The sequence below is a fragment of the Coregonus clupeaformis genome, chromosome 15, assembly GCF_020615455.1.
Source record: "Coregonus clupeaformis isolate EN_2021a chromosome 15, ASM2061545v1, whole genome shotgun sequence".
In the NCBI taxonomy this organism is placed as follows: Eukaryota; Metazoa; Chordata; class Actinopteri; order Salmoniformes; family Salmonidae; genus Coregonus; species Coregonus clupeaformis.
The window spans coordinates 48,080,063-48,107,052 of NC_059206.1; the positions used below are offsets into that span (position 1 = coordinate 48,080,063).

General features: G+C 41.3%; 1 protein-coding gene across 2 annotated transcripts in view; it reads left to right on the top strand.

The window, feature by feature from the left end:
* Positions 1-1,069: 1,069 nt before the first annotated feature.
* The window catches only part of LOC121582802 (alpha-mannosidase 2), a 65,055-nt gene continuing 39,134 nt past the window's right edge, over positions 1,070-26,990 (top strand). The window contains exons 1-9 of one of the 2 annotated variants that reach the window (XM_041898908.2): positions 1,070-2,197; positions 3,093-3,350; positions 9,125-9,269; positions 11,031-11,202; positions 14,774-14,901; positions 15,806-15,979; positions 21,903-22,089; positions 22,711-22,888; positions 23,263-23,462. In XM_041898908.2, coding sequence (XP_041754842.1) covers positions 2,057-2,197; positions 3,093-3,350; positions 9,125-9,269; positions 11,031-11,202; positions 14,774-14,901; positions 15,806-15,979; positions 21,903-22,089; positions 22,711-22,888; positions 23,263-23,462 — 1,583 coding nt within the window. In that variant the 5' untranslated portion in view covers positions 1,070-2,056. The remainder of the gene's footprint in view (positions 2,198-3,092; positions 3,351-9,124; positions 9,270-11,030; positions 11,203-14,773; positions 14,902-15,805; positions 15,980-21,902; positions 22,090-22,710; positions 22,889-23,262; positions 23,463-26,990) is intronic. The other variant, XM_041898906.2, reaches the window with a different exon arrangement.

Here is a 26,990-nt window from a genome sequence, read left to right on the forward strand (position 1 = left end):
CTTCTGACCCACTGGGAATGTGATGAAAGAAATAAAAGCTGGTATAAATCATTCTCTCTACTATTATTCTGACATTTCACATTCTTAAAATAAAGTGGTGAACCTATCTGACCTAAAACAGGGAATTTTTACTAGGATTAAATGTCAGGAATTGTGAAAAACTGAGTTTATATGTATTTGGCTAAGGTGTATGTAAACGTCCGACTTCAACTGTATAAACGCAGTTGCCACACACACGCCCACACAGACACACAAAGACAAACACACAAGCCTTCGCCTCACTAATGTTAACAGGGGTCACAGTGGTCACACACACGACCCAGCATCAGCTCGAAGTTGTCCATCTCCAGCAGGCTGCTAGTGATGCATTGTGCCCACCAAGCCACTATAGGTGGTCCTAGCCAAGTGCAAGGAGGAGCGCCAAGCCCACCTGAAGCTGTAGTCGCTGCCAAAGGTGCTTCAACAAAGTACTGAGTAAAGGGTCTGAATACTTACGTAAATGTTATATTTGCTTTGTCATTACGGGGTATTGTGTGTAGATTGATGAAGGGGGAAACTATTTAATCAATTTTAGAATAAGGCTGTAACGTAACAACGTGGAAAAAGTCAAGGGGTCTGAATACTTTCCTAATGCACTGTATGTATGAGCTTCGAAAATATTTGAAGAAATAATATTGACATTGCAGCAAGATTAATGAAGTTATTTAAACGAATGAATGATTGACTGCCAAATCTAGATGATTTGACCTTGAAGAAATAATTACTACAGTTTATTGAAAAAAAAAAGTTTTTATTAATATTATTATTAATACTAGTAGTAGTATTAATAATATTAGTAGTAGTAGTAGTAGTAGTCGTATTAGCCTAATATAAATAGTTGATAATTCACACTCCGAATTACCCCATTAATCTATCCATATATTTTTTTACCTGTTAAATTTGATCAAAATAATGGTCTATTTTTCGTCACAAAATGATGTCAGAGGAGGCGTATGCAAGTTTCGGTTCTCCGGTGCCCTACTAGTCTACTACTGTGGCCTGGAGAGAGAGAAGGGAGACGTTTCTCAGTTGTGAGATTACATTCACAAAGGAAACTGGTAACGCAAAGAAAATAGCCTATCAATTGCGCATTCGTGTCGCCTTTCTCAATCCATACATGCTGACTGAAATTTGTGGCGTTTTCAATTTGTTTGCCTATCTCAATCTTACAATCAGGATGGAGTAAGAAATGAACATTTGTCGGTGGAGCTGGTCCATTTCCGCAGATGCTGCTGACGTTTGCGATGATATAGCGTCACATCTTGAACACTCGTTTTCAATTCCAAATGTTGAAAATATGAACGAGATCAAGTAGAAGCTGGCATTTGGAGAGCCTGGAAACATCAGTGGCGCGCGCTGAACATGCCCATTCAGCTGTTTTCACGAGGTCTCAAAATGAGTGTTTTCTAGAGTTAATTACCAACTTTTGGCATCACCAATGAATGATTGGAGACGTGTTTTCTGGAAGATACTATAGTGGGATAAGGGCAATGACCGCAAAACTATGGAGTTGGAAACGTTTACACATTGTGCGCTAGACTAAGAACGCAGTAACGCACGACTTCACCTGTGCGCCCCAAATGAAAGTTGTGAGTCGGTAGGCGGCGCACGTTCATACCATATGCTTTTCACTTCCTCGTTTAATTTGAACAGAAAACAAGTACAGGAAGGAGACGGGGTCGATCTGCTGAATCACACAAATCTTTCACACTAAAACTTTGCGACTGAGGACGCAGTCTGTGGTTCAGGCTACCTTTGGGTGACAGATCCAGCTTTTTAAAGTTTATTGTACATAGGAGTTAATGTCTACAATTATGTAAGTTCCGTCGTAACACACTAAAGAAGAATTTATTACAACTTTTTTTTTAGCGTTTTAGGAATTGCATAACATTTTTCTGATCCTCACGGTGGAGTCAAGACATCGACCATTCCCTGTGGGTGATTTACATGACTATAGGATATTGCAGTCACTCAATGCGATCACCTTCGATTCACCTGGCAGTATCGATTGTAAATTATGATGAAGCTCAGTCGGCAATTCACTGTTTTTGGCAGTGCTATATTTTGTGTAGTGGTCTTCTCATTGTACCTGATGCTGGATCACCTGCAATTAGACCATACCAAAAGTCCAAACAACGGTGGGGATAGATTGCAAAATGTAAGTCTGAATTATTTTCTCTATTTTTTGCAGTCTAGATCAGACATGCATGTGTAAGATATAGCCTATAACTGAGGAACGTTGTTTTTACATTGTTGCACAAATATGAATGCATTTATTTCCTCATAATCCTATCTCTGCTACTGTGTAGAGAACTGGTGTTGACTGGCTGCTGTAGGTAGTAGTAGGCCCTACTAGTCGTTTTTACAATGTTACAATGTACCAACGTTCCAGGCAATGTTTAAAAGTTTTCACTTCCGACAGGAAACACATTTTCAACTGTAGCCATGATAGAGTTATCGTCTTGAAACGGACATGGTTCCAATAAACACAAGTGTATTACTTTTTGGAAGTCCAAGGTTCATTTGCAAATTGAGATCTTGATATCGTGGGGTTGTGTGTCGCATAATTCCATTCTGAATGAGTGAAAACTAGTATTTATAGGCAAACAAAAACAATGTTCCAGCATAACCTACACCCTATTATTATACAGCTATGTTGCACCTAGTGCTCTTGCCCTAGGTCTGGGAGAGACTAAGTGAAAACTGGTAAAAGTGGACATGTTTGTGCAACAAGAAGGTGACTGACCTCTTGTTATCTCTTTATTCGTCATTTCCACTTCCTTTCACTGAGGGCTTAACAATTAACCCTATATGCATTGACACTTTGGATTTGTGTAATATAGTATGCTATATTTGTCACCATGGATGACATACCCATAGGTCCTCATTTTGGTAACACTACAATAAGGTTACTTTTATTAAGGGTTTACAATTAGTTTATTGACTGTCATTATAACTCATTTATAAATGGTTCTTGCATAATAATTAGATGCATACTGTATTGTATAAGCCAGTGAACTTGTTTTCCTCCGTTCCTTCTTCTCCTTGACCAGGGCCAGTTGTCAATCCTGCAGGGTAAGATTGACCGCTTGGAAAGACTACTGGCAGAGAACAATGAGATCATAACCAACATCAGGGACTCTGTGATCAACCTGAAGGAGTCGGTCAAGGATGGGGGTCCTGATGGAGGGAACATGAGCCAAGGGCCCTACACAGAACTGCTGGCTTCGCCTCCTCTGGTCCTCCCTATTGACTCCCAAGACTGTCAGTTTGCAGCAAGGGAGTTCTCCAAGCCAGCAGATGGGGTGCAGGTAAGACTTTTAGAGAGAATTAGAAACAGCTCAGGTATTTGTAGATGCAATGCTGTTGTAGGATTGAACTACGATTGGATCTATTCAACATACTCCAGTGAAAGTTTGAAGTGAACAAAACTTCAATGGACAGCGTTATAACTGCCAGTGTTATTTTTTATTGAACTCTAACCTATTTTGACAAGTTGAAATCGTTATACAGAGAGACATCATCATGATCTCATTACCACGCTGAATTGCTCCTACCATCAGTGTGAAATATGAAGCCTTGTAATAGCCATGGGGGAAATACTTGTTACAGTGTGACGTGACTATGGTGTTAAAATGAAGGACAAATGTAAAAACCATTACACTACTATTACACTGTGTCATGGATATGTTCTTGAATATTTTTCAAATTAATATCATGATAGTGCTGAGTGATTAGTGTTTTTTTAGGTTGATTCGGTTTCGGTACGATTATAAAAAATAAACACTGTTTCCGGTTTTGATTATTTAAAAAAATTATTAAATGCTCTATGCATTATGACGGTTGAATGCTTTAACAACACAGAATAAAACAATTAATAAAAGTCCCATGATGGTAGTGACTGTCCATTACTTATCACTTATTAACCATCATTTATTCACACTACTTTAATAAAATATTTCAGTTGTGGTGTATATTACATTTGTTTTATTTGATGACTTTATTATTTCATTCCAAGTCATCATCTCTATACAGCTGCTGCCTATGCTGCCTGACAAAATCACTATTTTAGTAGTTCTTCAAAGTAAATAAGGCATACTTTTATGACTGCTGAATACCAACTATCAATCACTTAGATCATGTATTTTCAGGTAGATACCTCGCGAAGCAACTGCTCTCTATCCCTCTCGATCGCATATTATTCTGTCTCCCTCGCCGTGTCTGCCCCACACTAACCTAATGTAGCAGGTGTAAAAGAAACACACAGACCAGACAAGTAGGCGCGCAATGGATTATGGTCATTGTAGTTCATCACCACGTTTTCTGTGCTGAACTATTTAGAAGATTGGCCTCTTGGAAACTAGAACTCCCTACTACCTCACATAGTTCGGGCTTGATCTGATTTATCTGTAGAGAAACTGTGCATTGAGCTAAACAAAAACAAAAAACAAAATGGAATTCTAATAATTGAACCAACATTTGTCAATTAGTTGTTTAAAAACGGAAAAATTACAGAAATGTCAGTTAATCACTCAGCACCTACAGTGGGGGAAAAAAGTATTTAGTCAGCCACCAATTGTGCAAGTTCTCCCACTTAAAAAGATGAGAGAGGCCTGTAATTTTCATCATAGGTACACGTCAACTATGACAGACAAATTGAGAATTTTTTTCTCCAGAAAATCACATTGTAGGATTTTTAATGAATTTATTTGCAAATTATGGTGGAAAATAAGTATTTGGTCACCTACAAACAAGCAAGATTTCTGGCTCTCACAGACCTGTAACTTCTTCTTTAAGAGGCTCCTCTGTCCTCCACTCGTTACCTGTATTAATGGCACCTGTTTGAACTTGTTATCAGTATAAAAGACACCTGTCCACAACCTCAAACAGTCACACTCCAAACTCCACTATGGCCAAGACCAAAGAGCTGTCAAAGGACACCAGAAACAAAATTGTAGACCTGCACCAGGCTGGGAAGACTGAATCTGCAATAGGTAAGCAGCTTGGTTTGAAGAAATCAACTGTGGGAGCAATTATTAGGAAATGGAAGACATACAAGACCACTGATAATCTCCCTCGATCTGGGGCTCCACGCAAGATCTCACCCCGTGGGGTCAAAAATGATCACAAGAACGGTGAGCAAAAATCCCAGAACCACACGGGGGGACCTAGTGAATGACCTGCAGAGAGCTGGGACCAAAGTAACAAAGCCTACCATCAGTAACACACTACGCCGCCAGGGACTCAAATCCTGCAGTGCCAGACGTGTCCCCCTGCTTAAGCCAGTACATGTCCAGGCCCGTCTGAAGTTTGCTAGAGTGCATTTGGATGATCCAGAAGAGGATTGGGAGAATGTCATATGGTCAGATGAAACCAAAATAGAACTTTTTGGTAAAAACTCAACTCGGTCGTGTTTGGAGGACAAAGAATGCTGAGTTGCATCCAAAGAACACCATACCTACTGTGAAGCATTGGGGTGGAAACATCATGCTTTGGGGCTGTTTTTCTGCAAAGGGACCAGGACGACTGATCCGTGTAAAGGAAAGAATGAATGGGGCCATGTATTGTGAGATTTTGAGTGAAAACCTCCTTCCATCAGCAAGGGCATTGAAGATGAAACGTGGCTGGGTCTTTCAGCATGACAATGATCCCACACACCGCCCGGGCAACGAAGGAGTGGCTTCGTAAGAAGCATTTCAAGGTCCTGGAGTGGCCTAGCCCCAAAACATCACTGCTCTAGAGGAGATCTGCATGGAGGAATGGGCCAAAATACCAGCAACAGTGTGTGAAAACCTTGTGAAGACTTACAGAAAACGTTTGACCTGTGTCATTGCCAACAAAGGGTATATAACAAAGTATTGAGAAACTTTTGTTATTGACCAAATACTTATTTTCCACCATAATTTGCAAATAAATTCATAAAAAATCCTACAATGTGATTTTCTGGATTTTATTTCCTCATTTTGTCTGTCATAGTTGACGTGTACCTATGATGAAAATTACAAGCCTCTCTCATCTTTTTAAGTGGGAGAACTTGCACAATTGGTGGCTGACTAAATACTTTTTTCCCCCACTGTATATCATGAGCATACAGAGCGCATAATGGGCTGCGCCACTGCTTGTAACTAACTATAAGTTAAAGCTACAATATGTAATGTTTTGGGTGGCCCGACCAAATTCACATAGAAATGTGAGTTATCGATCTTTCATTCTCATTGAAAGCAAGTCTACGAAGTGGTAGATCTGTTCTATGTGCGCTATTTCTATGCTTCCCGTTCTTAAGTTTTGTTTTTGCGTCTTTTACTTTCGGTTTTGTACATCAGCTTCAAAAAGTTGAAAATATAATATTTTTGGTTATGGAAAATATATTTCACAGCGGTTTCGATGGTACAATGATTCTCAACACAATGACTGCTTGTTTTGGCACATAAACTGAAATTAGGGAAACTATTAGAATTTTAGAAACCAGGAAATGGCGGAGTGATTTCTGCATAGTGTGTCTTTAAGTATAACTATAAGAAATCTAAGCTCAGGGCTCCAGCCAGCTATGCATTTGGTTTGCTAACTTGCTAGGAGGTAAGTGGCTAGATGTCAAGATCAAGCTTCTTGGTTATAGCAGAGACATTCAATCCCCTCCTGGAGCAAGATCCCTGTTACCTAAATTGTTTTGTGTGTCAGGTAGCCCAGCGGTTAAGAGCATTCGGCCAGTAACCGAAAGGTCAATGGTTCAAATCCCTGAGTCGACTAGGTGAAAAATCTGTGGATGTGCCCTTGAGCAAGGCACTTAACCCTAATTGTTCCAGTAAATTGCTCTGGATAACAGCGCACCTTTTGTGCACTTCCGGTAATACCGTATACCCCGGTATGGTACAGAAACGGTATGACGGTATGAAAATCTGGAGACCGCAATACCCCATAATGACAAAGCAAAAACAGGTTTTTAGACATTTTTGCACGTTTATTAAAAATAAAAACCAGAAATATCACATTTACATAAGCATTCAGACCCTTTACTCAGTACTTTGTTGAAGCACCTTTGGCTGCGATTACAGCCTCAAGTCTTCTTGGGTATGACGATACAAGCTTGGCACACTTGTATTTGGGGAGTTTCTCCCATTCTTCTCTGCAGATCTTCTCAAGCTCTGTCAGATTGGATAGGGAGCGTCGCTGCACAGCTATTTTCAGGTCTCTCCAGAGAAGTTAGATCGGGTTCAAGTCTGGGCTTTGGCTGGGCCACTCAAGGACATTCAGAGACTTGTCCCGAAGCCACTCCTGCGTTGTCTTGGCTGTGTGCTTAGGGTCGTTGTCCTGTTGGTAGGTGAACTTTCGCCCCAGTCTGAGGTCCTGGGCGCTCTGGTGCAGGTTTTCATCAAGGATCTCTCTGTACTTTGCTCCGTTCATCTTTCCCTCGATCCTGACTAGTCTCCCAGTCCCTGCCGCTGAAAAACATCCCCACAGCATGATGCTGCCACCATCATGCTTCACTGTAGGGATGGTGCCAGGTTTCCTCCAGACGTGACGCTTGGCATTCAGGCCAAAGAGTTCAATCTTGGTTTCATCAGACCAGATAATCTTGTTTCTTATGGTCTGAGTCCTTTAGGTGCCTTTTGGCAAACTCCAAGTGGGCTGTCATGTGCCTTTTACTGAGGACTGGCTTCCATCTGGCCACTCTACCATAAAGGCCTGATTGGTGGAGTGCTGCAGAGATGGTTGTCTTTCTGGAAGATTCTCCCATCTCCACAGAGGAACTCTGGAGCTCTGTCAGAGTGACCATCGGGTTCTTGGTCACCTCCCTGACTAATGCCCTTCTCCCCCGATTGCTCAGTTTGGCCGGGCGGCCAGCTCTAGGAAGAGTCTTGGTGGTTCCAAACTTCTTCAATTTTTAAGAATGATGGAGGCCACTGTGTTCTTGGGGACCTTCAATGCTGCAGAAATGTTTTGGTACCCTTCCCCAGATCTGTGCCTTGACACAATCCTGTCTACGGACAATTCCTTCGACCTTATGGCTTGGTTTTTGCTCTGACATGCACTGTCAACTGTGGGACCTTATATAGACAGGTGTGTGCCTTTCCAAATCATGTCCAATCAGTTGAATTTACCACAGGTGGACTCCAGTCAAGTTGTAGAAACATCTCAAGGATGATCAATGGAAAGAGGATGCACCTGAGCTCAATTTCGAGTCTCATAGCAAAGGGTCTGAATACTTATATAAATAAGGTATTTCTGTTTTTCATTTTTAATAAATGTTCAAACATTTCTACAAACCTGTTTTCGCTTTGACATTATGGGGTATGTGTGTAGATTGATGAGGATAATTCTTTTAAAAATCTGTTTTAGAATAAGGCTGTAACGTAACAAATTGTGGAAAAAGTCAAGGGGTCTGAATACTTTTCGAAGGCACTGTATGTCATCACATTTCTTCTTGACACCAATCATGATAACAAGCTCTTTTCTGCGTTTCATATTCCTGTTATTAAAATCATGGTTTTAGTCAGTGGCTCTTGTACCATTACGTACTGTGCATGTACATATAAAACCATGACAGATAATACATTCTTTCATCTTGTCCTCTCCAATTATACCATCATTTTATTTGGCCATAAGACAAAGACAGATATTTAAGTTGGCGCAAGTCCCAAAGAAACTCCAAGCAGCCTCTGTTGCATTAGAAGTTCCATCTCTCATTTGCATTCTTCTGACCTGCTGATATCACAGATAATCCAGGAACAGATGCACTGTTTTCTCTGTTTTCTTTCTTTTTGACCGCTACTGTGACTTAAAGTAAACAAAAAACTGAAACTGAACCAAATACACTAAACTTCCATAAACAAATTCTAGAGTAGGCAACATAGCCTAATAAAGTGAGGCTTTGCTGCAAACCAGTGTCACGGTTTATTGGTGGCAATATTGTTCAATACTTTTAATACTTCTAATAATACATTGTTGACAATAAACAGGTGAAATATACTTCATTGTATGTTAGCCTTCTTCATGGTAGTAGTTTACCTCAAATAATATCCCACTATTTGTCTCAGAGAGAAACAGAAACAGGGGTTCAAGTGTTTGTTTTTTGTGTCTTTTTCAGTTGATGGATGTTAATGATCTTCTGACCTTTGACAATCCTGATGGGGGAGTGTGGAAACAAGGATTTGATATCACCTACCGGGAGAATGAATGGGACAGCGAGCCACTACAAGTCTTTGTTGTGCCCCACTCACACAATGATCCTGGTAAGCAGTGCACTACTTCAGAGAGCATTAAAGGGACAACACACTCCAAAATCAAGTTGTAGTTCTTCACAATCGATTGTGTGGGACATGGATTTATCTTGACATAAGACTGCCTTTTAGGTTTAAAAACATCTGCTCATTTTATTTTGGAGTATATTGTCCCTTTAAAGCTAACCTGGAAACACTGGACTTTCCTCTGTGACTTCTTCAATGCTTTGTTTTCTCTACTTAATACAATCACACCTCGTATAGACAGGAGGCAAGGCGTAGGCAGTTCCACAGCAGTCAGGATTCATTTTTCATATTTATTTTTCCTAGGTTAATTGTGTTTCATGGTCTGCCAGGGGAAATAGCATTATACCATAGTATACAGCGTAAAGACAAGCATTATATCACAGTATACAACGTAAAGACAAGCATTATATCACAGTATACAACGTAAAGATAGGCATTATACCACAGTATACAACGTAAAGACAAGCATCATATCACAGTATACAACGTAAAGACAAGCATTATACCACAGTATACAACGTAAAGACAAGCATCATATCACAGTATACAACGTAAAGACAAGCATTATACCACAGTATACAACGTAAAGACAAGCATCATATCACAGTATACAACGTAAAGACAAGCATTATACCACAGTATACAACGTAAAGACAAGCATCATATCACAGTATACAACGTAAAGACAAGCATTATACCACAGTATACAACGTAAAGACAAGCATTATATCACAGTATACAACGTAAAGACAAGCATTATACCACAGTATACAACGTAAAGACAAGCATTATACCACAGTATACAACGTAAAGACAAGCATTATACCACAGTATACAACGTAAAGACAAGCATTATACCACAGTATACAACGTAAAGACAAGCATTATACCACAGTATACAACGTAAAGACAAGCATTATACCACAGTAACAACATAAAGGTCATAGAGCAATTGATGAAAGTCTTGTCCTGTTACCACTTGAAAAAAACGAAAACAATTGTTCAGAAAAAGAAAACAATTGATCAGACATATAAGAAGCCTGTTTTCTATACATTTCCTCACTGTTACATTTTCCACAGAAACAGAGCATTTGAATGATGTATTGCATTGTGAAGGCGAAGTCCCTCACAAGCATTCTAGAGACTAAGGCGTCAGTGCAGGCAATAAGAGTAGTGGTAGTTTCCGGCGTTTGTCACGTCGTGTGTATGCTCAGTAGCAGCATCTGCAGCCCAGTTACAGCCAGGGCCAGTCTATTCTTTGTTCCTGAGATTGGTTAACTCTTTAGTAACCCGAGCTGGCTTTCTGGTTTGACTGGGGTGGTCTTCCCTTACAGCTGTATACAGTGGCTCATGACAATACTCACGCCCTTGTACAGTTTAAAAGCACTGTTTGCCGTTCACTGAATGATTTATCCTGTTTTATCTTGCAGTGGAAAGAACGATGCAATGTTCAGACTTTTTTTGAATGCATTGATTTTCATTGGAAATATGATAACATTATGTTGTGAAATCAATGGATGTGGCATATTGATTGAACCACATGTTCTGCTCATTCACCTGATGATGATGATGATGATGGCTTTATCGAATCCGCTTATTGAATCTATGGCAGACAGACAGACAGACAGACAGACCACACAGCATTTACATAGAAGTGAACATATGTAGATTATTCCTTACACACCACTCTACAGTTGTAATGTATGCTCTTCCACTGTTTATAGTTGTCCATTTGTACATTTTCAGGATGGCTGAAGACGTTTGATGACTACTACCGGGACCAGACCCAGCACATCCTGAACAACATGGTGGTGAAACTCCACGAGGACAGCCGCAGGAAAATGATCTGGTCTGAGATCTCCTACTTCTCCAAGTGGTGGGACAACATCGACGACCAGAAGAGAGACGCTGTCAAGAGGTAGGAGTTCTGTCTGTCTGTCTGTGTGTGTCATTCTAGCTTCAAGGTGAAATCAATATGAGCAGCAAATCACTTATGGATTCTGTAATTGTATTCTTGATTTAGCTTGGCTGCTGTAAACGTGGAAACTAATTCCTTATTGGATTTGAAATAAGATTTCGATGCTCCTCTGTTATTCCCATTTTAATTAAAGCAAGGTTATACATTGCTTAGGGCTAGCGGTTTTATAGGGTTTATTAAAAATGCAGTGAAATTAGAAGTGAAGATGTTTTACATAAATTAACTCAACAACACCACAGCCTGAGATTGTCATTATACGGTATGTACAGGTAAATCAATGGCCGCATCCCAGTTTACAGTACAACGATTCTTTACTCTGCCTGGTAGCAGGAGTTAATTGGTTTGAATCGCCTTAACAAGCCAAACTGACTCCAAATGGTCTTGAGGTCATAAAATCAATTGTGCTTGTGAGAGGCACATGGGCTCACACTATCTCTCGCTCACTCTGCCTCAGTCTCTTTTCTGTTGACAATGTCCCCTTGAGGATGTAACGGTTGTCAGGAGTCAGGGGGTTCTCTGGGATCGACATGGAGGGAGTGAGAGGGAGAGGGTTTTCCGCTTCAGAAAACAGCCCCAAAAGCAAAGAGGGTGTCACAAATACTGTGTGCATTGGCCATGCTCACGACGAGCTACTGGCTGGTAGGCTTCAGCACTAAGCCCTGGGAGATTACAAAACGGTGTATGAAATGCAATAAATATTTCAGCTGCAGGTTAGAATTCCAATTAGGAGCACAAGCAAAAACAGCCTTAAGGTGAAGGATGGAGGAAGATGAAAAATCCAACACAAATATTTATTCACTATTGATTTGATTCGCAGGGAGTTCAAAGCGAACCAGATCCATTCCTTTTTTTGGGGGAGAATATTCCGTGTTTACTCTTTTTTTGAAGGGTGTTGCTACCCATTTAATAACTTATTTTCTTTGCGGGTTTTCATTTTATGTCAGCAAATTCAAGGTCTGGCAATTTTCCACGTTACAGTACACAGAGAAGTCTCGCTCAAGAAATTCAAACAAACAACCTCATTATTTCTTCAGAACGCACCTTTAGAATTTGAGAGGAACATGTTTTTGAGCAGCATGTTTCGGTTTGTAGGAGGGCCACATCCATCCTCGTTAGAATGCAGTGTTGCTATCTGCTCAGTGAAGATGGCACATGCCTTCATCCCTCCAACTCTTCAATACCAGGACAAACCTACACTACACACCACTTCCACCTGTCCAATCATAGAACAATGAAAGAAACCCACTGGTGATTGAATGATCCCAGAGGAAAATCATGTGTCCAAGGGGAGAAAATAAAAAGCTATTTCTATAACGAAAAGTGCTGAGTCGTCATACGTTGCTTTGCTGCTCCAATGCTCTTATTATAGGGGCTTGCCAGGGACATGTTAAAGAAGTCTGCAATTGAAAATTGCTCCGCGAACAGAGGAAAGATGCTGACTCAAAATCAATGCAAGAGGTTTCTAATAAGAGAGGGGAGTATCTCCTAAAGTGGTTGATTTTACTCTTAGGACATAGGAGTAAGATAATTAAACAGCAACAGATGAAAAGATGGTTTGTATTATTGCAATAAGTAGGGCCTTGATTTTTTCCTTTCCACGTGAGGTGATGTCTCGTGCAACTAAGATGTATGGATGACACCCTTAGAATGTCGTATTATCATGTCATAATGTTTGTGACTGAAAGCATCTATTTTTAATCCAGTGTTTTTTTTAACATGTAATAAACATACAGTGGGGAAAAAAAGTATTTAGTCAGCCACCAATTGTGCATGTTCTCCCACTTAAAAAGATGAGAGAGGCCTGTAATTTTCATCATAGGTACACGTCAACTATGACAGACAAAATGAGGAAAAAAAATCCAGAAAATCACATTGTAGGATTTTTAATGAATTGATTTGCAAATTATGGTGGAAAATAAGTATTTGGTCACCTACAAACAAGCAAGATTTCTGGCTCTCACAGACCTGTAACTTCTTCTTTAAGAGGCTCCTCTGTCCTCCACTCGTTACCTGTATTAATGGCACCTGTTTGAACTTGTTATCAGTATAAAAGACACCTGTCCACAACCTCAAACAGTCACACTCCAAACTCCACTATGGCCAAGACCAAAGAGCTGTCAAAGGACACCAGAAACAAAATTGTAGACCTGCACCAGGCTGGGAAGACTGAATCTGCAATAGGTAAGCAGCTTGGTTTGAAGAAATCAACTGTGGGAACAATTATTAGGAAATGGAAGACATACAAGACCACTGATAATCTCCCTCGATCTGGGGCTCCACGCAAGATCTCACCCCGTGGGGTCAAAAATGATCACAAGAACGGTGAGCAAAAATCCCAGAACCACACAGGGGGACCTAGTGAATGACCTGCAGAGAGCTGGGACCAAAGTAACAAAGCCTACCATCAGTAACACACTATGCCGCCAGGGACTTAAATCCTGCAGTGCCAGACGTGTCCCCCTGCTTAAGCCAGTACATGTCCAGGCCCATCTGAAGTTTGCTAGAGTGCATTTGGATGATCCAGAAGAGGATTGGGAGAATGTCATATGGTCAGATGAAACCAAAATAGAACTTTTTGGTAAAAACTCAACTCGTCGTGTTTGGAGGACAAAGAATGCTGAGTTGCATCCAAAGAACACCATACCTACTGTGAAGCATTGGGGTGGAAACATCATGCTTTGGGGCTGTTTTTCTGCAAAGGGACCAGGACGACTGATCCGTGTAAAGTAAAGAATGAATGGGGCCATGTATCGTGAGATTTTGAGTGAAAACCTCCTTCCATCAGCAAGGGCATTGAAGATGAAACGTGGCTGGGTCTTTCAGCATGACAATGATCCCAAACACACCGCCCGGGCAACGAAGGAGTGGCTCCATAAGAAGCATTTCAAGGTCCTGGAGTGGCCTAGCCAGTCTCCAGATCTCAACACCATAGAAAATCTTTGGAGGGAGTTGAAAGTCCGTGTTGCCCAGCGACAGCCCCAAAACATCACTGCTCTAGAGGAGATATGCATGGAGGAATGGGCCAAAATACCAGCAACAGTGTGTGAAAACCTTGTGAAGACTTACAGAAAACGTTTGACCTGTGTCATTGCCAACAAAGGGTATATAACAAAGTATTGAGAAACTTTTGTTATTGACCAAATACTTATTTTCCACCATAATTTGCAAATAAATTCATTAAAAATCCTACAATGTGATTTTCTGGATTTTTTTTCCTCATTTTGTCTGTCATAGTTGACGTGTACCTATGATTAAAATTACAGGCCTCTCTCATCTTTTTAAGTGGGAGAACTTGCACAATTGGTGGCTGACTAAATACTTTTTTTCCCCACTGTATCTGTCGGTGTTGCTCAGAATTTTGAACTGAAAAAGAGGGCTCAAATTCATAAAGCTGCAGGGTTTTTGGATCGCTTCACGATTTGTTTGTTTTTATTTTGGCTTTGAACTATGAAACGGTAATTGACTGAGTTGACAGTCTGAGATCCTGATCATTTTGCTCTGTGTTGTTTAGTCTGGTTGAGCGAGGCCAGTTGGAGATTACAACGGGAGGCTGGGTGATGCCTGATGAAGCCAACTCACACTACTTTGCATTAATTGACCAGCTATTGGAGGGACACCAGTGGTTGGAGAGAAATTTGGGTGAGTACATAATATATCAGGCATTTGTTATCTGGAAAGAGATTGTAAAAAAACAAATGTTGTTGACATGCACAACATACACTGAGTGTACAAAACATTAGGAACATCTTTCTAGTATTGCGTTGCACCCCCTTTTGCCCTCAGAACAGCTTCAATTATTCAGAGGGATGGACTCTACAAGGTGTCGAAAGCGTTCCACAGGGATGCTGGCCCATGTTGACTCAAATGCTTTGACTCCACTACCATTCCCCCTTTCAAAGGCACTTAAATATTTTGTCTTGCACATTCACCCTCTGAATGGCACACATACACAATCCATGTCTCAATTGTTTCGAGCCTTAAAAATCAGTCTTTAACATGTCTCCACCCCTTCATCTACACTGATTGAAGTGGATTTAACAAGTGACATCAATAATGGATCATAGCTTTAACCTGGATTCACCTGGTCAGTCTATGTCATGGAAAGGTGTTCATGTTGTTTTGTACACTCGCTGTGAAGCTGTTTGCGTTCCTGTGCTGGAACATGCAGTCACAAACTATAGCTACTTACTAGTGATTTGTCTTTAATTAACACTCTGCTAATGTTTTGTACACTCAGTGTATTTGTTCAGCATATTTGTTATTTTGCATGATTGACACAAAATGATCGGCATACTTTAACCATCAGAGATTTTAACTGTTTATACATGAACACATTAACCCAGTGGCAGATGGTGACTTAAACAGTTAGGGAGGATGACAAATGAAAACTGGTTGATTTAATGGGATGACCTGTGTAACAGATGTTTATTATAAGGATTTGTAGCTTTTCTATTATTTATAATTTTTCCTCAACATTTTGAGGAGGGTTGCTGCGAACCTTCTCTGCATGAACCTGACTCTTCCCTCTGGTCTTCCCTGCTAGGAGTGAAACCCCAGACGGGCTGGGCTGTGGACCCGTTTGGCCACTCCCCTACCCAGGCGTACCTACTGAAACAGGCTGGCCTGGCCAACATGCTCATCCAGAGGGTGCACTACTCCGTCAAGAAACATTTTGCCAGTCAGAAGACCCTGGAGTTCTTCTGGAGACAAAACTGGGGCAAGTATGCAGACTGACTGTAGCCCTGTGGCTCTCTCAGGGTGCTTTCCCAGTGTCAGTGTTTCCCCTAGCTAGGTTGTTTTCTAGGCGGGGTGCTAGGGCCCTCAAATAAACATCCAGTGCCTCTTTCTGATCTCTGCCAATCTCTGCTGGAGATCCGCTCCTCATGCCTCTATTCTCAGTGGTTCAGTGTTTCAGGCGCTATCTTATCCATTTCAATTTAGCATTTAGCATATTCAAAGTCCTAGTTCTACTTCTATAGACAGAAACAAAATAACATGACCTCAGAGTGACTACTTCATACTCAGTAGAAAACGCATGCTTCCAGCTACTTCCAATTCCTTTACATATTTGCTGTGGCTGATGCTGTGGATGGTTTGATGCCATGTGTTGAACTCTGGGCAGTCAGCTTGTGTAACTATCAGCGCTAGGATAGGCAACAGTAGCATCAGCTGTGGATGTTATTGAGTCGCTCAGACCACAGCAGAGGGATTTCTCATGTCAATAGATAATTACACGCGTATCACATGCAAGAGCATACTCGTCTCTCAAGGCTCCGATTTTGTTTGCCGTCATTTTATAGCATCTGTGGTATAGGGGATTGGCTCCTTGTATGTCTGGTTGGCATTTCATGCGATGAACAGACCTCAGATCGAATAGTATTTGATTTCTTTCCATTTGTGTTTGATTGAGCCTCTACGGAGTGCCAGATGGGCAGGGTTTGCAATTACGTTGGTTCCATTGCACCAGGCAAGCTCAATCGAGTGCAGCTGAAGTATTTGAAAGAAGATAAATACTATTTGAACTCAGGTCTGATGATGAGCATGCTGATTGATAAGAACAATGTAGACCACATCCTAATGACCAAAGGGAGGTCAAATATATAAGGGGTTTCACATTTTCCGTGAACCATCTGCAGTGTGTGTCTTTGTGTGTGCCTGCGCGTGCACTGGGTAGATGATGAAATCGTCTGCAATGCCAGAGCATCTGTCTGTACAATTTTTTATTTACGTCATGAAAATGATCAAATACTATTATGGTCATTTAATAGCAGACAATGATAAAAGATCAGGTCAGTTTGTGCGCTGTTCTTATGGTTCACTTTTATTGAAGTGTTTTATGTTATTCTCAGAGTTGAGTACTTGTTGATGCCCTTCAGGAGGCTGAAAAGATTTGCCATGGCCACTCAAATCCTCATAAAGTTCTACAGCTGCACCATCAAGAGCATCTTGACTGGCTGCATCACCGCTTGGAATGGCAATAGCACCGCCGTTGCCCGCAAAGCGCTACGAAGGGTGGTGCGGACAGCCCAGTACATCACTTGGGCCGAGCTCCCTGCCATCCAGGACCTCTATATTTCAGGCGGTGTCAGAGGAAGGCCCAAAAAATTGCCAAAGACTTCAGCCACCCAAGCCATAGACTGTTCACTCTGCTACCGTCTTGCGGAGCATTGGCTCTCGGACCAACAGGCTCCGAGACAGCTTCTACCCCTAAGCCATAAGACTGCTAAATAGCCAAAAGACTCCTAAATAGTCAACCAGTGGTACCCGAACAATCTGCACTGACTCTATCTTGCAAACAATCTACACTGACTCTATCTTGCACTGACCCTACACACACTCACTAGACTTTATATACATACCATATACACACTCACTCATACACACTACACAGTCACTCCCACACACAATCAAATAATACATATGCACACACACACACGCATACCGACACAACACAAACATACAGTTTTTTACATTTACGTCATTTTAGCAGACGCTCTTATCCAGAGCGACTTACAGTTAGTGAATACATATTTTTTTATATATACTGGCCCCCCGTGTGAATCGAACCCACAACCCTGGCGTTGCAAACGCCATGCTCTATCAACTGAGCTACATCCCTGCCGGCCATTCCCTCCCCTACCCTGGACAACACTGGGCCAATTGTGCGCCGCCCATGAGTCTCCCGGTCGCGGCCGGCTGCGACAGAGCCTGGATTCGAACCAGGATCTCTAGTGGCACAGTTAGCACTGCGATGCAGTGCCTTAGACCACTGCGCCACTCAGTTGAAGTCGGAAGTTTACATACACCTTAGCCAAATACATTTAAACTCAGTTTTTCACAATCCTGACATTTAATCCTAGTAAAAATTCCCTGTCTTAGGTCAGTTAGGATCACCACTTTATTTTAAGAATGTGAAATGTCAGAATAATAGTAGAGAGCTTTTATTTCTTTCATCACATTCCCAGTGGGTCAGAAGTTTACATACACTCAATTAGTATTTGGTAGCATTGCCTTTAAATTGTTTAACTTGGGTCAAATATTTCAGGTAGCCTTCCACAAGCTTCCCACAATAAGTTGGGTGAATTTTGGCCCATTCCTCCTGACAGAGCTGGTATAACTGAGTCATGTTTGTAGGCCTCCTTGCTCACACACGCTTTTTCAGTTCTGCCCACACATTTTCTTAGGATTGAGGTCAGGGCTTTGTGATGGCCACTCCAATATCTTGACTTTGTTGTCCTTAAGCCATTTTGCCACAACTTTGGAAGTATGATTGGGGTCATTGTCCATTTGGAAGACCCATTTGCGACCAAGCTTTAACTTCCTGACTGATGTCTTGAGATGTTGCTTCAATATATCCACATAATTTTCCTTCCTCATGATGCCATCTATTTTGTGAAGTGCACCAGTCCCTCCTGCAGCAAAGCACCCCCACAGCATGATGCCACCCCTGTGCTTCACGGTTGGGATGGTGTTCTTCGGCTTGCAAGTAACCCCCTTTTTCCTCCTAACATAATGATGGTCATTATGGCCAAACAGTTCTATTTTTGTTTCATCAGACCAGAGGACATTTCTCCAAAAAGTACGATCTTTGTCCCCATGTGCAGTTGCAAACCGTAGTCTGGCTTTTTTATGGCGGTTTTGGAGCAGTGGCTTCTTCCTTGCTGAGCGGCCTTTCAGGTTATGTCGATATAGGACTCGTTTTACTGTGGATATAGATACTTTTGTACCTGTTTCCTCCAGCATCTTCACAAGGTCCTTTGCTGTTGTTCTGGGATTGATTTGCACTTTTCGCACCAAAGTACGTTCATCTCTAGGAGACAGAACGCGTCTCCTTCCTGAGCGGTATGACCGCTGCGTGGTCCTATGGTGTTTATACTTGCGTACTATTGTTTGTACAGATGAACGTGGTACCTTCAGGTGTTTGGAAATTGCTCCCAAGGATGAACCAGACTTGTGGAGGTCTACAATTGTTTTTCTGAGGTCTTGGCTGATTTCTTTTGATTTTCCCATGATGTCAAGCAAAGAGGCACTGAGTTTGAAGGTAGGCCTTGAAATACATCCACAGGTACACCTCCAATTGACTCAAATGATGTCAATTAGCCTATCATTTTCTGGAATTTCCCAAGCTGTTTAAAGGCACAGTCAAGTTAGTGTATGTAAACTTCTGACCCACTGGAATTGTGATACAGTGAATTATAAGTGAAATAATCTGTCTAAACAATTGTTGGAAAAATGACTTGTGTCATGCACAAAGTAGATGTCCTAATCGACTTGCCAAAACTATAGTTTGTTAACAAGAAATTTGTGGAGTGGTTGAAAAACGAGTTTTAATGACTCCAACCTAAGTGTATGTAAACTTCCGACTTCAACTGTACATACACACACTCACACACACATACTTTTACACTCATCATTTGCTGCTGCTACTCTGTTTTTCTTTTTTTACTCTTATTATTATCTATCCTGATGCCTAGTCACTTTACCCTGCCTTCATGTACATATCTACCTCAAATACCTCGTACCTCTGCACATTGATCTGGAACTGGTGCACCCTGTATATAGCTCCATTCTTGTGTATTTTATTTTAATCATCTTTTGTTAGTTAGTATTATTATTTTTTAACTCTGCATCGTTGTGAAAGTTTCCTAAGCAAGCATTTCACTGTAAAGTCTACACAAGTTGTATTTGGCGCATGTGATAAATACAATTTGATTTGATTTGATTTGAGTAGATTACAGTTTGTTTGGCCATGTGGTGCCATTCTGCCAGTATGGCCAAAGGGGACACACTAGCTTAGTCTCTGGACAATGTTCTACATTATATACATGAGTAAGTGTTGTGGTTTTTTAGGTTTGAAGACTTGAATGAAATGAAAGTCGAGTGAATAGTCGAATAACGGTCGGTCTGAGAATGTTGTTTTACCTGTAATGTACTGATCAAATAACAGTAGAATACAGTATATTACTAAGCTTTCTAAAACTATTGTGTGTATGCTGCTCACCTTCTCTATATTCCTTCTACTCAATAACAAACGCGGGGTCAAATACATGGAAATCCAACATTGATGTAGTGGTTGGAAACACCTCTCTGTGCTATTGTTTTGAGAGACAGACAGACCTGTGGCATAATAGAGCGCATTGCTTGAAATGTGCAATGTCACACTGACAGATCCATATGGGAGATGACAGCGTGCTCTAGCTCAGGAAGCAGGCCCTTTCCACTGCAGGACAAATAGGATTTCATCTCAATGTCTCCCGAGTGGCGCAGTGGTCTAAGGCACTGCATCGCAGTGCTAGCTGTGCCACTAGAGATCCTGGTTCGAATCCAGGCTCTGTCGTAGCTGGCCGCGACCGGGAGACCCATGGGGCGGCGCGCACAATTGGCCCAGCGTCGTCCAGGGTAGGGGAGGGATTTGGCCGGCAGGGGATGTAGCTCAGTTGGTAGAGCATGGCGTTTGCAACGCCAGGGTTGTGGGTTCGATAAAATAATGTATGCACTAACTGTAAGTCGCTCTGGATAAGAGCGTCTGCTAAATGACGTAAAATGTAAAAAAAATGTAAACTTGGCCGCAGTGGCGTGTATTCATAGATACCAAGGGAAGCCAGGCTTCCCCATAGATTTTTACCAATTTTAACATTTTAAAACATACAATAATTTATATTTCGTCTCTCTGTGTTCATCAACATGAAAGAGAGGAGGGTGGCATTGGCGTTTCTCTACAAGTAGGGTGAGTCAACATGTTTTTCTACTTGCAAGAAACGCGCACGCACACACACGCACACAGAAATCAGAACCATGGACAGCCACATCATATTTAGCTTACGTTGATTGGTCTAAATTGTTTGTGGTGTCTTTTAGTTGTCACTGTATTAGACTGATTTGATCATGTTGAAGTTGAAATGGTGCTGGAATAGTGGAGGCAGCTCTTGTTTTCTTTGCGACTTGCTGTGGTTGTAAAGTTTTTTAGTGGTCCAAAAATGTCGGAAACATTAACTTGCTTGACCATGCTGTAGGTCATGTAGCTGTTTGTTACATGCAATGTGCTTTGTGGACTTCACTGGACAGAGGTTGCAATCTGGTTTTGTGATAAAACAAAGGTGTGGTTGAGTTTATTCTGCCACTGTGTCTTCTTATTGTCTCTGCTTTTAGGCCTATATATCAGCAAGGCATATGAATTAACAGGTTATAGAGCAAACAACATAATTCTTTTTGGGGGGGGCTTGGCTTCCCCCATGATTTTACCGCTCCTGCTTGGCCGTAGCAAATTAGTCATCGGTTCAATGCCAGATCAGATTGTATTTTATATAATCATCATCATACAAGCGACCAGGCATTATTTGTTATTTCTAATAAGGGATAAATGTTAGTACTTTTGAATACTGCATGCATGCCACGGACAGTCTCTTTGAGATAGAAATGTAATCTGTTTTTCTTTCAAACTATTTTTAGACATTGCATGCTAGCTTACATGCTAGTTGACAGTCCACATTCTGAAATATTGTCATAAGGATGTTTGTGGGTTCTTTGTACTGTCAAATGCAAATACCACGCAAGATGTACTGTTAGGAAAAATATATATATTTTCAAAGTTCTATTCTAATACTCTATTCTATTTCATGTTCTATTCTATCTGTGTGTAGACCCAGCCTCCAGCACGGACATTCTATGTCACATGATGCCCTTCTACAGTTACGATGTTCCCCACACTTGTGGTCCCGACCCCAAGATCTGCTGCCAGTTTGACTTCAAGAGACTTCCTGGTGGGCGGGTCAGCTGTCCCTGGAGGGTCCCCCCTCAGCCAATCACGGATGGAAACGTACAACAGAGGTGACCAATCACATAGAAATAGAATGAGCGTGATATACTGTCTCTCTACAACCACCGGACTCGGCTGTGAAATGCAACATTCACATTATAAAATCTTTATTGTCCTATCGAATTTACATGAAGCAGGAAATTGTCTTTGGCTTGAGGCTCACAGTTAAAAACAACACTTGACATTCAAACACGACAAACGCAAAGCTGGTCACAAAGGCGTTGGGTTCTCTATGGAAAGTGTTTCTTAATCTGTGGTCTGTCCCATAGCTTGCCTCTCCCTGGTACAGACAAGTATTAGAAACACTGGTTTATGGTGTAGCCAGACGGTCCACATTCTCTCCACAGTTTGATAGTGTTATGGACAAGGATCAAATAAGACATTGAAGCCACTGTACGGTACTATGTTGTGGTAATAGGAATTTCAGATGGCCTTTGTTTTTCTAACACAAGATAGGCTCTGATGATAAGTGGACTTTCTGACACAGTAGCAAATCCAAGACTAGAGAATTGACCACACACGTGAATGAACGAACACACACGCACATATTTCATTGACAATTACAGCTTAATATGTCATGAAAACTGTTAATCCGTTGTAGTATAGTAAACTATTTTTCCCATGATCCCTAGGGTTCAGATGCTGCTGGACCAGTACAGGAAGAAGTCAAAGCTATTCCGAACCAAGGTGGTGATGGCCCCCCTAGGGGACGACTTCCGCTACACAGAGGCCTTGGAGTGGGACCAGCAGTTTCAAAACTACCAAAAGCTCTTTGACTACATGAACTCTCATCCAGAACTACACGTCAAGGTCTGACTTGTGACTTAGGAGCTGGAATGTTGCGTGAATATGCAGGAAGTTTTGTTTAGTCTTTTATTTCCTTTTCAAGCTGCCAGGTTTATTTCAGGTTTATTAGGTTTGCATTAGTGGAAGATGGTGGGGTTTAAGGTTTTGATGCAACACATTGGAATGACTGATGCCCGATAGTAATGGTGTGTTTCGTTGGCTTCCTACCCTTCTTGAAATATTGTTTTTGTGTCCAGCTATTGCAATGGTACACTGCTCTCAATAAAGCTGAAAAGTAAACTACCCTACAGCATTAATGAGAGAGCTATTTTAAGTTTCTCTCTCAAGCACTCTATCATCAATTTGCTTTATAGTCTAACTGACACATTCTGTTCTAGGCTCAGTTCGGCACAATCTCGGATTACTTCAATGCTCTTCGTAAATCGGCCATAGACCCCGGTCATGCTGGTCCCTCTTTACCTGTGGTCAGCGGAGACTTCTTCACCTACGCAGACCGAGATGACCACTACTGGAGCGGCTACTTCACCTCCCGACCCTTCTACAAACGTATGGACCGCGTGCTGGAGTCACACCTCAGGTGGGAGCACAGACAGTTATTTTGTGGCAACCTATTTGTCTTTCTCTGTTTCTTTTTTCTCTGTTTCTTTTTATACAACTTATTCAAATCTCTTTCTCTAGTTCCTATAATTTATTTTAATTTTTTATCAATATTGTTACATTTCAATCATCATCCGTCAACCAACACAGATTACGTAGATTATTTTTACAACCAGTACAGTTTCAACATAGAAAGTGAATCACTGTAAGTACATGTATTGGATGACTGGTTAAAGAGAAACTGCCCCTAAAAAACTACTTCTCATTTAGAAAACAACCTATGTGGCATCGGTATGACTCCGAAACATTTATTCTAGTGTCAAAATTTACTACAAAGTGTAAATAGGATAATTTGGGTCATAAAGTCAGTCTTGTCCAAAACAGAGTTTTGTGAGACTTTTGGTCGTGACTGCATCACAACGTAAATGAAGGTTGGGTTTGTTTCAATCCTGCCCACATGCCCTCAGCTGGCACCACACACGTAATCATCAGTTCAGAGTGCAGCTGCACGTGACATTATCGTAATGCCTGTGGTAAATTTGGGTTGAGTTTGGATATCCCAATGGGGCTAGTTAGGGACCATCGTTAAATTACAATATTGGGACAATACAGTGGCTTGCAAAAGTATTGTATCACCCTTGGCGTTTTTCCTTTTTGTTGCATTACAACCTGTAATTTAAATTGATTTTTATTTGGATTTCATGTAATGGACATACACAAAATAGTCAAAATTGGTGAAGTGAAATGCAAAAAATTACATTTCAAAAAATTCAAAAACAAAAATAATGGAAAAATTACTTGTTTCCAGAAATGCTAAAAAATTATAAACGGAAAAGTGGTGTGTGCATATGTATTCACCCCCTTTGCTATGAAGCCCCTAAATAAGATCTGGTGCGACCAATTACCTTCAGAAGTCACATAATTAGTTAAATAAAGTCCACCTGTGTGCAATCTAAGTGTCACATGATCTGTCACATGATATCAGTATATATACACCTATTCTGAAAGACCCCAGAGTCTGCAACACCACTAAGCAAGGGGCACCACCAAGCAAGCGGCACCATGAAGACCGAGGAGCGCTTCAAACAGGTCAGGGACAAAGTTGTGGAGAAGTACAGATCAGGGTTGGGTTATAAAACAATATCCGAAACTTTGAACATCCCACGGAGCACCATTAAATCCATTGTTAAAAAATTGAAAGAATATGGCACCACAACAAACCTGCCAAGAGAGGGCCGCCCACCAAAACTCACGGACCAGGCATGGAGGGCATTAATCAGAGAGGTAACAAAGAGACCAAACATAACCCTGAAGGAGCTGCAAAGCTACACAGCGGAGATTGGAGTATTTGTCCATAGGACCACTTTAAACTGTACGCTCCACAGAGCTGGGCTTTACAGAAGAGTGGCTTAAAGAAAGAAATAAGCAAACACGTTTGGTGTTCACCAAAAGGCATGTGGGAGACTCCCCAAACATATGGAAGAAGCTCCTCTGGTCAGATGAGACTAAAATTGTGCTTTTTGGCCATCAAGGAAAACGCTATGTCTGGCGCAAACCCAACACCTCTCATCACCCCGAGAACACCATCGCTGGTGGTGGCAGCATCATGCTGTGGGGATGTTTTTCATCGGCAGGGACTGGGAAACTGGTCAGAATTGAAGGAATGATGGATGGCGCTAAATACAGGGACATTCTTGAGGGAAACCTGTTTCAGTCTTCCAGAGATTTGAGACTGGGACGGAGGTTCACCTTCCAGTAGGACAATGACCCTAAGCATACTGCTAAGCAACACTCGAGTGGTTTAAGGGGAAACATTTAAATGTCTTGGAATGGCCTAGTCAAAGCCCAGACCTCAATCCAATTGAGAATCTGTGGTATGACTTAAAGATTGCTGTACACCAGCGGAACCCATCCAACTTGAAGGAGCTGGAGCAGTTTTGCCTTGAAGAATGGGAAGAAATCCCAGTGGCTAGATGTGCCAAGCTTATAGAGACATACCCCAAGAGACTTGCAGCTGTAATTGCTGCAAAAGGTGACTGTACAAAGTATTGACTTTGGGGGGGTGAATAGTTATGCACGCTCAAGTTTTCTGTTTTTTTGTCTTACTTCTTGTTTGTTTCACCCCCAAAAATATTTTGCATCTTCAAAGTGGTAGGCATGTTGTGTAAATCAAATGATACAAACCCCCATTTTAATTCCACGTTGTAAGGCAACAAAATAGGAAATGTACTTTCGCAAGCCACTGTATGTTAAAACTGCAAGTGCTCCAAATTTCAATGACTTAAAAACCTTAAACCAACTATAAATTGTAGAAATGAATCATCAAATATTGAAAGCATTTTTGGGGAAACTAAAAGGTGTGCAATATGAAAAGATTGTCTCATTTACATTGTGTAATTTATTGACGGTCCTTAACTAGCCCCGGAGATAGGCTATCCAAAGTGAAACCGATTTTGCCACAGTCGCACACCAGCCAGCTTTGGCTAACTCTTTCCACCTGCAAACACACAAGAGACACCCACATCAAACCACACCCCGAAACCAACTTGCGTTTGAATTCAGTCTTGGCCGCTAGCATTACTTAATGAACCAAATCTAAAACGAGGCCAAATCAGAAAGTGCAGTCGCCTTTTAAGATTGCAGTGTACACAAGGAAATGGCAACTTGGCTGTCAATTAGCCAAACAATAGACCAAACAACATTGATTATCTATCTAGAGTAGTTGCTGGGGAATAGCCAAACCACAAGGCTCACTTATGTAAAAACTATAGTATACTAATGAATTAATGAAAATGTATGTAAACGTGAATTAACAGCATTTCAGTGAAGTAAATAAAAATCTGCTAAATGGTACTACATGCAAGTAAAACCAACATCAACTGTCGGTTTCCTGCATGTCTTCATTTATGCCCTGGAGACCCTAGAGTCTTGGCATCTATGCCTAGAAGACGCTGGCAGAGAAAGATCCCACTCGCTTTACAGACCCTTTCTATGTGAATGGCATTCAACTCCTATAATGGTCATGACTAACCTTCCCAACACCACACTCAACGCTGGCTATAACTGACCGTGCTGACGATGGGAAGAGATTGTCCTTTGTACTAATTGGGAAGAGATTGTCCATTGTACTAATTAAGGATAACTACTAATTAAGGCTAGTAATTAGTCTCCTGGACTGTCTCCTTGCCGGAGAGGGTGTATACCCCCGGCAGGTCCAACCAAGCCAGACAGGTCGAAGGGTAGTAGGCGGACAAAGCAGTCCCTGGCCCTCCAGGTTGGTGATTGTGCATGGGGCCAACTCCCCCACCACATAAAAAAATGACTTGTTACATTAACCTTTACTAAAGAAAGAAACAGACTGGATCAAAGGCAACAACCTGGTGGAGATCTTTTCAAGCCTGTGACTGTGAATTAAGGTTATAGTCTACTAGTACTAAATGCATTAAAACACGTTTGTCTGGTCAGTGTTTGAGGTTACTAGATAGTGGACCATTAGATTGGCTTTCAT